This window comes from Narcine bancroftii, chromosome 2, assembly GCF_036971445.1.
Source record: "Narcine bancroftii isolate sNarBan1 chromosome 2, sNarBan1.hap1, whole genome shotgun sequence".
In the NCBI taxonomy this organism is placed as follows: domain Eukaryota; kingdom Metazoa; phylum Chordata; class Chondrichthyes; order Torpediniformes; family Narcinidae; genus Narcine; species Narcine bancroftii.
The window spans coordinates 102630209-102643524 of record NC_091470.1 but is presented as its reverse complement, the minus strand read 5'-3'; the positions used below and the strand labels follow the sequence as shown (position 1 = coordinate 102643524).

The following is a 13316-nucleotide window of genomic DNA, read 5'->3' as shown; positions in this document are numbered from 1 at the left end:
TCGAATACTATTGGTTTAGGATGACGTCTGTCAAATCGAGGACTACCACTCACAATCCACCCACCGTGACGTGATCCAACGTCAACGCGATCAGTTCCGCAGGGGCCCGGCTGCCGATTTTTCGGTCGGGGTTTTCCTGCGGTCGGTGACGGAAGATGTATGGACCATCTGGGCCAGGGTTACCGGGAGCGCGCCGACGGCCTGGCGCCGCACTCCCCAAGCACGCCGAGCGGAGCCTGGCGTCGGCGGTGCCAGGCGCGCTCTCTGTGACCGCGCTGTGCACGGCGCTGGCGGAACCGGCTTGGCTGCGCGCCCACGGCGGCGTGTGCCCGCGGCAGGAGCTCGGGGTGGCCGACGTCCTGGGCCACCTGGACTTGGCTCTGCTGGAAGGTAACGGGCCTGGGTGGCTGGGCCTCATCCCTGGCTGGGTGGGGACATAGGATTCCTCCTTAAATTCCCCTCTCTAGACCCCGGAAGCAAAACTTTCTCCTTTAACTCCTTAAAAACCCCAGACTAGACCCCAGCACCAACACTCTCCTTTAACTCCTTAAATACCCCACACCACACCCCGGCACCTACAGTTTATTCTGAGAGTTGGCGCCTCCATACCTGGCAGAATACTCACCATGGTACATCTTTAGAAGTTTACTAGAGTCAGATCTTAGGAGATGTTGACACCAAGGAAGTTAAAGTTCTTGACCATCTCCACTACTGAGCCCTTGATGAGGACTGGGTCATGTTCCCCTGACTTCCTCCTGAAGTCCACAATCTTCTCCATGGCTTTGCTGATGTTGAGCGCAAGGTTGTTAACCAAGGGCAAAATGCCATTTGCTTTCCTAATTCCCTGCTGTGCCTGAAGTTAACATAACTTCAGTAATTTTATTAAATGAACCTAGTCTTTCAGTTCCTCTTTCACTCTCGCTCTGTTTTAATTATTTCCAGAAAGTTTGTAAAATTAAGGATTTCCCCAAGCTGAGGAGACAGAAACAAGGGATGGAAAATTTTTGAATACTTTTCACCTCGTGTTGGAATCTGGAAATCAGAACTGAATGGAAATGCTCTCATCATAGTTAAATATACAAGTGTTTGGAGCCATGATCCATGGTTCAAATATTTACAGTTGTGATTAGTCTGGGTGGCTCTTTGTCAACTGGCTTGGAAGCAATGGGTTGAATGACCTGTATTATAAATGTTCTGTGATTTCTAGATAGACATATGAATATGAATGGGATGGAGGGATAGCTATCAGGTGCAATCATCATATTTTTAGTTTAATTTCACGATCACACCCTCAGTACTGGTCACCAAGGTTCAAAACTGGAACTTTGGCTTGCACTCAATGTTAGCAAAACAAAGGAGCTGATTGTGGACTTCAGGAGGGGGAAATCAGCAGAACACAAACCATTCCTCATCCATGGGTCAGCAGTGGAAATGGTCTGACCCTGAGCATCCTTGATGAAGGATTTAGGCCCAAAACGCCAACTGCCTATCAGTTTCCACGGATGCTGCATGACCAATTGAATTCCTCCCAATACTTTTGTGTATTGTTCCAGGTCTCCAGCATCTGCAGATCTCCTGTTTGAAGGGCTGGTTCCTGTGCCCATGAATCTCTATGTACACAAGTAGTCATGTGAAACCACTGAACATTTATAGCACAGGAGTGTCAACTCATTGTGTCCATGTGTGACATATCCAAGAAGTCCCAGAATTTATTTTTCCAGGTGCCTTGCCATTCAGCATGAACGATCATGTCTCTCCATCCATCAGTCTCTGACCCTCTGAATTGTAGTTGTTGCCTTCCCTGTTTCTAACCATGATGTTAATCCATCTCTCATTCTCTGTCTGCCTCAGCTTCTTTTTCCTTCCAGCTTTCCAGTTGTAACTAAATGTTCTAATGTATCTCTTCGAATGATGTGTCCAAAGAATTTTGATTGCTGTTTTCTGACTCTTTTAAGTAATGTATTGTTTTTGTTCTTTCTGGTAGTTCTTTGTTTGTTATATGCATAGCATTCTGAAAAACCAGATTTACCAAATTTAAAATCGTTTTAATATTAAAATAAGTTGCATTTAAAAAAAAGTCAGAAAGGATGTAGTTTGCTTTTTATTTGTGATGCCTTTGAAGATTCTTCTGCATATTTTTGATAGTTTGTTCTTACAGTGTGTGGATATTTCACCCATATTTGTTTTCTGCAGAATACTGTATGAACTCTCAGACCGTGTTGCTACTGCGAGTCATTGGTGCCTTCTGTTTCCTGGGGATAATTTGTAGTTTGTCTGCCTTTTTGCTTGACGTGTTTGGACCAAAACATGCAGCACTGAAGATTACCCGCAGATATGCTTTTGCACACATTCTGACAGGTCTGTTTCAGTTTTTATATTAAACCAAAGCAGGGTGTGGCTTTATTTTTGATTCTTAGTTACATTGAAAGTGAAACAAAAGCAAAATGCTGTGGCTGTTGTGCATACTGTGAAGGGACATGTGAATTGTTAAATAATCAGTACATCACTGAGCTCATCTCATCCTTGAGCTCAATGAGGCCTTATTTTCAATTTAGCATGTAATAATAATCTACAAGCAGTCCCCAGGTTACGAACGAGATTTGTTCCTAAGTCTGTCTTTAAGTTGAAATTGTAGACAAGTTGGAACAGGTACATACAGTTCTTAGTGTCAGTTTGTCTTATCCATGTAAAGGTAAAGTATGTACTATAAAACTATTGGAGTCAATATCTTGAAGTAGGCATAAAGGGAGGCAACGTGATCTGACTTAAATTAGTGGATGGCGTTCTTCTTTGAGCCGACAAACCGCTGAACCCATGCGTAGTCTGTAAGTACGAGCTAACCATAAGTCAGACGTACGTAACCCGGGGCTTGCCTGTACTATTAACGTGCAAATTTGCAATTAATTTATTGCTTGGTTTAGCTACACTAATGGAAGGAGGTACAAGAGGTGAAGACATTTAGAGTAAAATATTGTTGTGCTCATTGAGGATATTTCCTCTCAATAACAATTGAGTAAACTTGTTGCTAACATTCATTTGTACTGAACTATATATACTTGTGTAATAGTCAAACCCCCCCCCCCTCCCTTTTTGGCGCAAAAAAAATCATGTTTTCCTAATAACCAATGTAAAAGTCGAACCTCCCCATTCTGCTTATTTTTGGCCCTAACCGCCCGCCCATCCAAGTTCCCAGTTCCCTGACTGCAAACCTTTGTGCTGACCACCCGCCCATTCAAGCTCCCACTGTCCCGAATACGGATTTACCACCTGGTCCCAGCCATCTGAGCTCTTGATGCTTTGAATGATGCAGGTACTTATTGCATTCAAAAGTACAACCGTGTAAATGTCACCCCCCCCCCACCCTCATTTTTGTCCCACAAAAAGCAAAAAAAACATGACTATTACACAAGTATACACAATAGTCAGATTGCCAATTACACTGGAGAACAATTTTTTTCATAAGGTTTGCTTCCTGGAAAAAAAAATTGGGGATCATGATGGACAACTTCAATCTGAACACAAAGATAATTTCAGATTTGCTGTATCATGTAGGAAATTGGAAACATTAAATTAACTTTAATTGAATTTAATCTAGCCACTACTACGGTAGATGCTACTAAATAAAGGCAAACACACACAAAGGTAGTCAACTCAAGACGGTTTATTGCAGACGTACACAGACCTTCTATTCCCTGCCTGTTAATGAGCTCGTTAGTGAACAGCTGCTGGTCCACATGACCAGCAAGTTAAAGCGATGAGCCATTAGCGCCCCGCGCCTTTAGACAGGGGCTTCATCTGATCCACTCGCTGTACTTTGGTGCCTAGCACTGCTAACCCGCGATGTGTCAGGTAAGTCTGTGAACTGATGGTGGTGGTTCGCAATACCGCACTGTGCGCACCCCAGAATCGTCATCGTACTTAAGATGCCAGATACGCTTGACTTAGGCGGACGTCCACGTCGCTTAGGTTGAGGGCACTGAACTGGTGAAGTAGGGTCTGTATGGGCAGGTTTAAGTCTGTCCATGCTGAATAGCTGCGGATGCCCTCCGATGTCTAATGTATATACCACTCCATCTCTCTTAGTCACCCAAAATGGTCCTTCATATGGTTTTAGTAATGGTGCCCCTGGAACCTGTCTCCGTACAAATACAAATTCAGTGTTCAGTAGTGATTGGGGCACTTGTTGCCTAGGTTTGCCATGACAGTTGGTAGAGGATGGTTTGCTGTTAGCAATACCCTTGCGGAGTTGTTGCAGGACATCCATGTCTGAATTGTTTGTGAAATGAATATCTCCTGGAACCATAAGGGCCGTACCATACTTCAATTCTGCAGGTGATGCAGACAGATCTTCTTTTGGAGCTGTTCATACTCCTAGTAGAACCCAAGGTAGTTCATTGACCCAGTTGGGGCCTGTGAGTCAGACCTTCAATGAAGATTTAAGTTGTTGATGGAAATGTTTCACCAGGCTGTTGGACTGCGGATGGTACCCAGTAGTGTGGTGCAACTGTGTACCACAAAAACGAGGCAAGGAAGCCCACATTGCCGAAGTGAACTGTGGTCCACGGTCCAAAGTTATGTGTGCAGGCACTCCAAATCTAGCAATCCAATTTAAGATGAACATGTCTCAGTATCACTGACTGGTAATGGAATGGCCTCTGGCCAGCGTGTGAAGTGGCCTACTACCGTGAGAATATACCACATGTCCTGTGATACTGGTAATGGGTCCAACCAGATCCATGTGCACATGCTCAAATCTTCTGCGTATTGTCAGGAAAGGCTGCAGGTGTGGTGTTGAATTTTCGCAGATCAGTAGGATGCACGTTCATGCCCGTTGCGCGAGGTCTTTTTTCAGCCCATGACACATGTACTTGTTTGACAGAAGTCCTGAAGGATGGGTGTGATAGATTGTGAATGTCATCAAAAAGACGCTGTCTCCAAGATAATGGGACTAATGGTCGAGGATAGCCTAACGATACATCACAAAGGAGTTCTGGACTACCTTGTTGTGGTGCCACCTGTCGAATGTCGAGTCCAGTAATAGTTATACTGTATGCTTGTATATCCGGATCCACGGATTGTGCTGCAGCCAGTTCAGCAATGTTGACTCCACCTTGAATATGGCACACATTTGATCTAGAGAGCACGTATGCGACCAGATCGTCCTTTCCTGAAATATGACATATCCGTAGTAAACTCCAAAATGTAGGACAAATGTCGTTGTTGTCTTGCCGACCAAGGATCTGTGACTTTGCTAAAGGCAAAAATGAGCGGTTTATGGTCTGTGAATATGGTGAAATGTCGACCTTCCAAGATATAACGAAAGTGCCTTATAGCCAGATAAAGTGCTAATTGTTCTCGATCAAAGGCGCTGTACTTCATTTCCGCTGGTCTTAGACGACGACTAAAGAAGGCAAGGGGCTGATAATGGCCATTGACGTATTGTTCCAGAACTGCACCCGCAGTTCCCGAGGCATCTGTGCTAAGCGTCAAAGCAGCTTCAGGATTTGGATGCGCAAGCATTGCTGCTTTGGCTGATGCCTCTTTGGCAGACGTAAATGCGGCCTCTGCGGTCCAGGTTATATTTTTGTTTGGAGCAGAGATGATGTCAAACAGGGGTCGCAGGATTTCACCAATCCCAGGAATTGGTGATAAAAATGTATCATTCCCAAAAACTTCTGTAGCCCTTTGACTGGTCTGGAGAATCTATGGATGTCGTCTACCTTGCCTGATAACAGAGATATGCCGTGAGCTGTAATTTTATGCCCTAAGAATTCTATGGTTGACTTGCCAAATTGACACTTGTCAAGGTTAATTGTCAAACCAAAGTTGGAGATGTTGGAAAAGGCAACTCAAATGCAGGCGGTGATCTTGCTCATTTCGACTTGCTACAAGGATGTCGTCCAAATAAATATACGCAAAGTCTAAATCTCTGCTTAGAGCATCCATAAACCGCTGAAAAGTTTGCATGGCATTCTTTAAGCCAAATGGCATTCTGAGGAATTCAAAAAGACTAAACGGCGTAATAATTGCTGTCTTGGGAATATAATTCTCATGAATCGGTATCTGATGATATCCCTTAACCAAATCAATCTTTGAAAATATGCGGCATTGATGCAGTGAAATCCTGTATGTGTGAAATTGAGTATCTGTCAAGTGTAGTGACATCATTAAGCCTATGATAGTCGCCGCAGGGTCTCCATCCTGTCTTCTTGGGTACCATATGCAAAGGTGAGGCCTAAGGGCTGTTTGAGCGTCAGATGATACCCAATTCTTCCATTGCTTTAAATTCTGCCATGTCGCAATTTATCAGGCGCCAGACGACGAGCCCTGGCGTGGACCGGTGGGCCTGATGTGTCTATGTAATGAGACACACCATGGGCTGTTCTTGAGGCATTGAAGTTAGGGGTGAGAATATGGGGAAATTCGTTGTGTAGAGCAGTATATGCGTCCTTGTGTAATGTATGTACTCCGAGCTGTGAAACTCTCCCCTCGATGCACGCCAGTGGATATGTCTGAAAGGTGGTGGCGTGAACTAATTTTCTACATTTAACGTCAAACAATAAATCGTGGGAACGTAAAAAATCCGCACCCAAAATGGGTTGAGCGACAGAAGCAAGGACACAATTCCAATGGAACATGGTTCCACCTATTCTGATTGCAACTCGTCTAGTGCCAAAACTTGGAATGGCAGTTCCATTTGCCACTCGCAGGGTCAAGTGGTGTTTTTTATGCGTCCTTTCAAAATAGGTTGGCAGGAGCAAACTTGGTTCAGCACCTGTGTCTACAAGGAATTTACGCTTACCCGCATCGTCCTGAAGATACAATAGGCCTTGTATGCCAGCTACCGAGGCCACTACTGGCAGCCGGCTCTCTTGTTTCCTGACTTCTTTTTGTAGTAGGTACATGGCTGGACGCACTTATGGGCATTTTCTTCTCCAGCGGCGATGGTAAAAACACCACTCTCTATGTACATCAGCATGTTCCTCTTTCTTGGATTGGACTGCAGATACAGGAGGCTGGTAGGATGCGGGAGATGCTTCTGGTGAAAAAACTGGATGTATTCGGGCAGACTCTTGTGTAGGAGTATAATAGAGGCTGTCAGCCCCTCGAGCCACATCATGGGGACGGCAGAAATCCATGTTACCAATGGGTATGGCAACATGAGCTGGAAGTTTTGACAGAAATAAAGTTTTGAAAAGCAGACAATGGGAATGGCCATCTGACAAAGCCAGCATCTCATTCATCAGGTCTGATGGATTCTTGTCACCTTGGCCTTCCATGTTCAAGACGCATGCCTCGCTCATGCCTAGTATTTTCCAATGTGTCAAGAAGAAATTGGCAGAACCTGGTGTACTGGCCTTCTACCGGAGGATGAGCAATAAATTTGCTTACTCACGATACAGTGGCCATGTCCAATGTACTCAGGACATGCCAAAATTTTGTCTTCCACCATTATACCCCAAAGGCGAAACTGGGTTTCAGCTTGAAGAAACCAAATTCGAGGCTGATGTGTCCAGAAAGGAGGCAAATGAAGCCCAACTGCATTATTGTTGTTGCTGTTAAAATTTCCTCCTTTTCCATAATGATTCAAATTCGTTGAATCTTAACTTTGGAGTCACCAATTTGTAGTGGCTACTATGGTAGATGCTACTAAATAAAGGCAAACACACACAAAGGTAGACAACTCAAGACTGGTTTATTACAGACCTTTTATTGCCTGCCTGTTAATGAGCTCGTTAGTGAACAGCTGCTGGTCCACGTGACCAGCAGGTTAAAGCTATGAGCCATTAGCGCCCCGCGCCTATAGGCAGGGGCTTCATCTGATCCATTCGCTGTACTTTGGCGCCCAGCACTGCTAACCTGCAATGCGTCAGGTAAGTCTGTGAACTGACATTAGCTGTGTGCCCGCTACATTAGGATGTTTAATCACATAATAATGCTGATACATTACATTAGTTCAACTAATCTAAAATGTTTTGTCACTGATTTGCGTTTGTACTCAGCATCTGACGCCTCTAGTCAGATAGGCAAGTGAAAAGACAGGATAATTTGCTCTACAATAAAAATGCAGCAAAATCAGTAACAGATACTGGTCTAAGTGTATTGAGGAATTAGAGCATTAGGAATAAAGTAGACGATTGTTGTACAGCTACAGATTAAAAGCATTGTGGCAATCACCAAGACATGGCTTAAAAATGGGTGTGATTGGGAGCTGAATGTCCACAGGTACACTCTGTGTAGGAAAGATAGGCAGATAGGTAGAGAGGGTGGCATAGCCCTGAAAGTAAGCAATGGTATTAAATCACTAGAAAGAAGGGATATAGGGTCAGATGTGGTAGAATCCTATGGGTTTAGTTAAGAAATGGCAAGGGTAAAAAGACCCGAATAGCAGTTACATTCATACCCCCAAACAGCAGCCAGGAAGTGGACCACAAGATAAGCTGGAAAAAGAAAAAGCATGTCAGAAGGAAATGTCAAAATAATTATGGCAAATTTTAACATGAAATGGATTGAGAAAGTCAGGAAGGTACTGGATCTCAGAAGAGAGTTTGTAGAATGCCTATAGGATGGCTTTTTAGAAGTTTGTTGATAAACCCACCAGGAGATTGGTGGTTTTGGAATGGGTGACGTGTAATGAACCTGAGGGGATTAGAGAAATTGAAGGTAATGGAACCCAAAGGAAGTAGTGATCATAATATGATTGTTTCAAATTTGAAAAGGAAAACTTGATATCAGGTGTGTCAATATTTCAGTGGAACAAAGGAAATTATGAGAGGAACTGGCACAAGTTGACTGGAAAAGAAAACTAGATGGAGGAACAGTAGACCAGAACTGGATATTTCTACAAGAAATAAAGTGCAGGATAGATATATTCCAAGAAAATTATGAATGGAAAAATGGCACATATGTGGCTCACAATGAAATTATAGGATTAGTCTGATGTCAGTGGTTGGAAAGTATCCTCAAGAAAGAGGTTTATGAAATACCTCAAGGTGCATTACATGATAGTTCATGAGGGGAAGAGCCTGCCTGATCAACCTATTGGAACTTTTTGAGGAATCAAGTGGGATGGACAAGAGAGAGGCGAGGATGTTGTGTATTTGGATTTTCAAAAGGCCTTCAATAAGGTGCTGCATAAGAGGATGCTTAATGAGCCCATGGAATTACATGAAAGTTATTAGATAGGGTGGAGCATAAGTAGAAAGCAAAGGGTGGGAATAAAGGGATCCTTTTCTGATTGGTTGCCAGTTACTAGTGGTATTCTAAAAGCTTGCAGAGAGAATTAAAGAGTTTAGGAGAGTTGGCAAAGAAATGGCCAGATGAAATACATTGTTGAGAAATATACGATTGTACATATTGGAAGAGGAAATAAACAGGCAGATTATTTGGATGGGGAAAAAATTCAAAATTTGGAAGTGCAAAGGGACTTAGGGGTCCTCGTGCAGGATAACCACCAGGTTAACCACCAGGTTAACCACCAGGTTAACCACCAGGATAACCACCAGGTTAACCACCAGGATAACCACCAGGTTAACCACCAGGATAACCACCAGGTTAACCAGCAGTAAAGAAAGTGAATGCTATGTTGGCATTCACTTCAAGAGAAATGGTATACAAGAGTAAGCAGTGTTGATGAGGCTCGATGGGGGAACTAATAAAACCTCAGTTGGAGTACTGTGTGCAATTTTAGGACCTTTATCTCGAAGGGATGTAATGATGTGGGAAAGAGTAGAGAGATTTACCAGGATTATTTCTGGAATGCAAGGACTAATGTATGAGGAGTGTTCATCAGCTCTTGGACTCTATTCATTGGAGTATAGACGAATGAGAGAGGATCTCTTAGAAACATTTTGAATGCTGAAAGGATTGGACAGAGTAGATGTTTCCCCTGGTGGGTGAGTCTAGGACAAGAGTCTTAGAATTAGGTACCATTTAAAACAGATGAGAAATTTCTTTAGCATGGATTTGTGGAATTTGTTGCCACATGCAACTTTGGAGGCCTGATCGCTAGGGGAGTTTTTAGAGAGGAGATTGATAGGTATGGGGAAAAGGCCAGAAGTTGGAACTAGATGTGAGAATGGTTTAGCTCAGGATGAAGTTGTGAAGCAGACTCAATTGAGCAAATGGCCTACGATCTTGTGATATGCTTTTCTATGGTCATAAGGTGCTGGTGAAATCTTTCAGTGTTCATCACCAACTGCAGCAAAATCAGTCCAAGTGCCAATGCAGAAAACTAATTTTCAATGACATGTTTGTTGCACTTCACGGTTTTGTATGCTTGAAGTAGACTTAAAATATGACAGGAAATCACAAAAATAGGTTGTATTTTAAAAAACTGTGCGATAGAAAATTTTAAAGGTGATTTTTGTGATCAGCAGTCCAAAATCCATGTGTTCAAGCAGCAAAATCTTTGTTCAGTGTTATTTTGAGAATTCCATATATGTAACCTGCTGTACACTCTTTATTACAGTTCTCCAATGTGCCACTGTGATAGGATTTTGTTATTGGGCATCAGAGCTGATCTTAGCACTTCAACAGCAACACAAGAAATATCATGGCTCTCGTGTCTATGTGACCTTTGCAGTCAGCTTCTACTTGGTGGCTGGAGCAGGAGGAGCATCGATCTTGGCCACAGCTGCAAACCTCTTGCGACACTACCCAACAGAAGAGGAAGAACAAGCACTGGAACTGCTCTCAGAGATGGAAGAGAATGAACCGTACCCAGTGGAATATGAAATTGTTAATCAGTTCCAACCTCCCCCTGCGTACACACCTTGACAACAGGACATTGCCAATTTTCATTTCAGATTGATCGGTCTTTATTTTAATTCTTTGACATGTAATTTATCCAGTAGAATTTATCTAGAGCAGCTGCCTCTAGCCCCTCACTATTCATGCACTCAGCTTCATGCTTGCTGGTGCTCGAGGGGCCAGGAGCTGTAGTGATCTCAAAGCCAGAAGTTTGAGGTTAGCTCTATTCCCTTGCTGTACCCAAGAGGTACAGCACCTACAGCTGGGTGAAGGGAGATGGAGTTCACAACAATTTAGAGGTAGTATCTTCTGAAATTATAAAACATTTTTTCTACAACTTTTAAATAAATTAAAATCATGAGGGTTTGTATCACAATCAAGCAATTAAAATGTTTATGTAGAAGGGTTATAGCCGGCATTTGATTGCAATTAGTAAAAACAATACTGGAGAAGCTCAGCAGGTCAAAAGGTGCATTTTATAGGGCAAAGGTAAAGATGCAAACAATATTGAGCTTGAGCCCTTCAACAATGAATCGTTAGTATTGTACCTTTGCTGTACCCTGTTTGACTTGAGTTTCTAGCATTGTTTTTCATTTGATTGCAACTGTCAAGTAGCTTGCATTCTCACCTTTACTCACATTACGTCAGTTTATTGTCACCTGTTTATACACACTCACTATTGAATAGCAATGTCTTCATGCCAGGAAATATTTTTAATTTATCAGTTTAAATTTGCCAGCTTCCAGTTTAAGGGAATGTATTAGTATTTGTTAGGAGTTACTGGACAAATCAACACTCCTTTGTTGCCAGATTGTGTTTCGGGCCATTTAGTTATAATATTTAAGTCTGATGCCCATCCTAATGTCACTTCATGATCAAAGAAAGCACTTTATCAGGCTGGTTTTAGAGAAAAAAAATATTTTGCATTTGTATAGCACCTTTTAACATGCAAAACACCTTGTGCCAAAAGGTCAAAATACTTCATATCTGACCAATTTTGTCTTAAAGGAAAATAATTTAGAAGTAGTGAAGTTAAGCAGGAGAATTTCAGATCCTCTGGTTCACACATTCCACCACAACCCTGTTTTACAAACAGGTTACTTTCCATCACTTGATCTGAACAAACACTGTTCACCTTAAGTTACTTGCCTCTGATGTCATATACTTAGTGGTTTGCTGGATGTGACACAAAGGTGTACAATTGGAGCTGTCTAATACAAACAGTATTGAGTGAAGCAGCAATTTTTGCATGCAACTTTTTAAAATCAAGTTTTACCAGTTAAATAGGAATGGAAACTTTACATTTGAATTTAGCTGGTTGCATTGTTTTTCACTATTGCTCAAATAAAATTTGTTGCTGAAGTGCAGTGCACTAACTTAAGTGCTGTAAACTTGCAAGAAAATGGAGCTTTTGGATATTTAGAGGTGCATATGAGAGTATCGGTCTTGACAAGAAAGCAGACGAGGTCATTAAAGTGACTGATTTTGTAGCTGGTGTACTAGATAGAACAAATTAATAGAAAATATGCTCATCTCCTATGCAGTTTCCTTCTGTCTAGTTAATCAAAACTAGTTCCTGGAGGTGGGGGGGATTTTAGTTTTACCTACTGGCCAATTCTGCTGTTCCCAGTCTGTTAAGCCAGTAATAGATGCTGTAGGAGCAACTACAGAAATGGAAAGAGGCCAGCAACTGATCAACCTAGCTCCTGCATGTTATTCCCTAGCCAATGTGCTAAGGTGGCTGAAGGGGATTTTTAAAAAAAAAAATAATTTGTCAAATCAAGTAAAATGTACTGAATGCTTCATTTCTGGGAGGGGAAGAAAAATGAAGCCACAAGCACAAATCCAGCATGCCAGTCTAATAAAGAGCTACAATATCACTTTTCAATAACCATATAGAATAAACCATTAAGGACATATTTTCTAGACAAGGATCCTTTGTCATGAATTAAGGACATGGTACCCAGACTTCCACACCGAAAATAAAATTCTATCTAGCAAAGCCTGGTCATCAAATTTATGGACCCAGTGCCAAATCATTTACACACTGTATGTTACACAAATGCACCAGTGACAAAAAAAAAAGCATCTAATGAATTCTACTGTGGAAAAATTGGCTGAAGCCTGCATTTGTACAGCCGATGACTTGTAATAAACGTTGAATGTGGAGCCATTACGGGTGGCATTTGTCGTTACTGGTAACAGTGCAAATTTCATGCCTGTGGAATATTGATTGATTAGAAATAAACTTTTCAAAGTGATAATTAGAGGGCTGTCATACTCCTTCCAAGTGAACCTCTGTCCAAGAAACTATGTTAGGCTTGAATGCAGCTCACAAGTGCAATCACTGCACCCAGCTTCTAGTAGACATTCTATTCTGTTAATACTGCCGAGTTCGTTTAAAAAAAATCAGTCGCATCTTCTTTACAGCACCTTATAAAAAGTTTTGTGGGTTTCCTGAAATGTGTCCGAGCAATGTGCACAAACGTTAATTTTCACATCAGGAAACTCCCAATTTCCAAGCGCTCATCATTGTATGTATGGAAATGGAAAAGCTTATTTGT

The 13316-nt window shown here is 42.2% G+C and overlaps 1 protein-coding gene across 1 annotated transcript; it reads left to right on the top strand.

The window, feature by feature from the left end:
* The first annotated feature begins 53 nt into the window (after nt 1–53).
* Nucleotides 54–13016, top strand: tmem127 (transmembrane protein 127). The gene is made up of 3 exons (XM_069917773.1): nt 54–390; nt 2194–2358; nt 10472–13016. Exons 1-3 carry the CDS (start codon nt 156–158, stop codon nt 10777–10779), a joined length of 708 nt encoding a protein of 235 aa, XP_069773874.1. The 5' UTR covers nt 54–155; the 3' UTR covers nt 10780–13016.
* Nucleotides 13017–13316: the final 300 nt, after the last annotated feature.

Coding starts and splice junctions, on each gene's coding strand:
- tmem127 (XM_069917773.1), top strand. CDS start 156: ATGTATGGACCATCTGGGCCAGGGTTACCGGGAGCGCGCCGACGGCCT. Junction 391..2,193: donor GGACTTGGCTCTGCTGGAAG/GTAACGGGCCTG, acceptor TGTTTTCTGCAG/AATACTGTATGAACTCTCAG. Junction 2,359..10,471: donor TTTTGCACACATTCTGACAG/GTCTGTTTCAGT, acceptor TCTTTATTACAG/TTCTCCAATGTGCCACTGTG.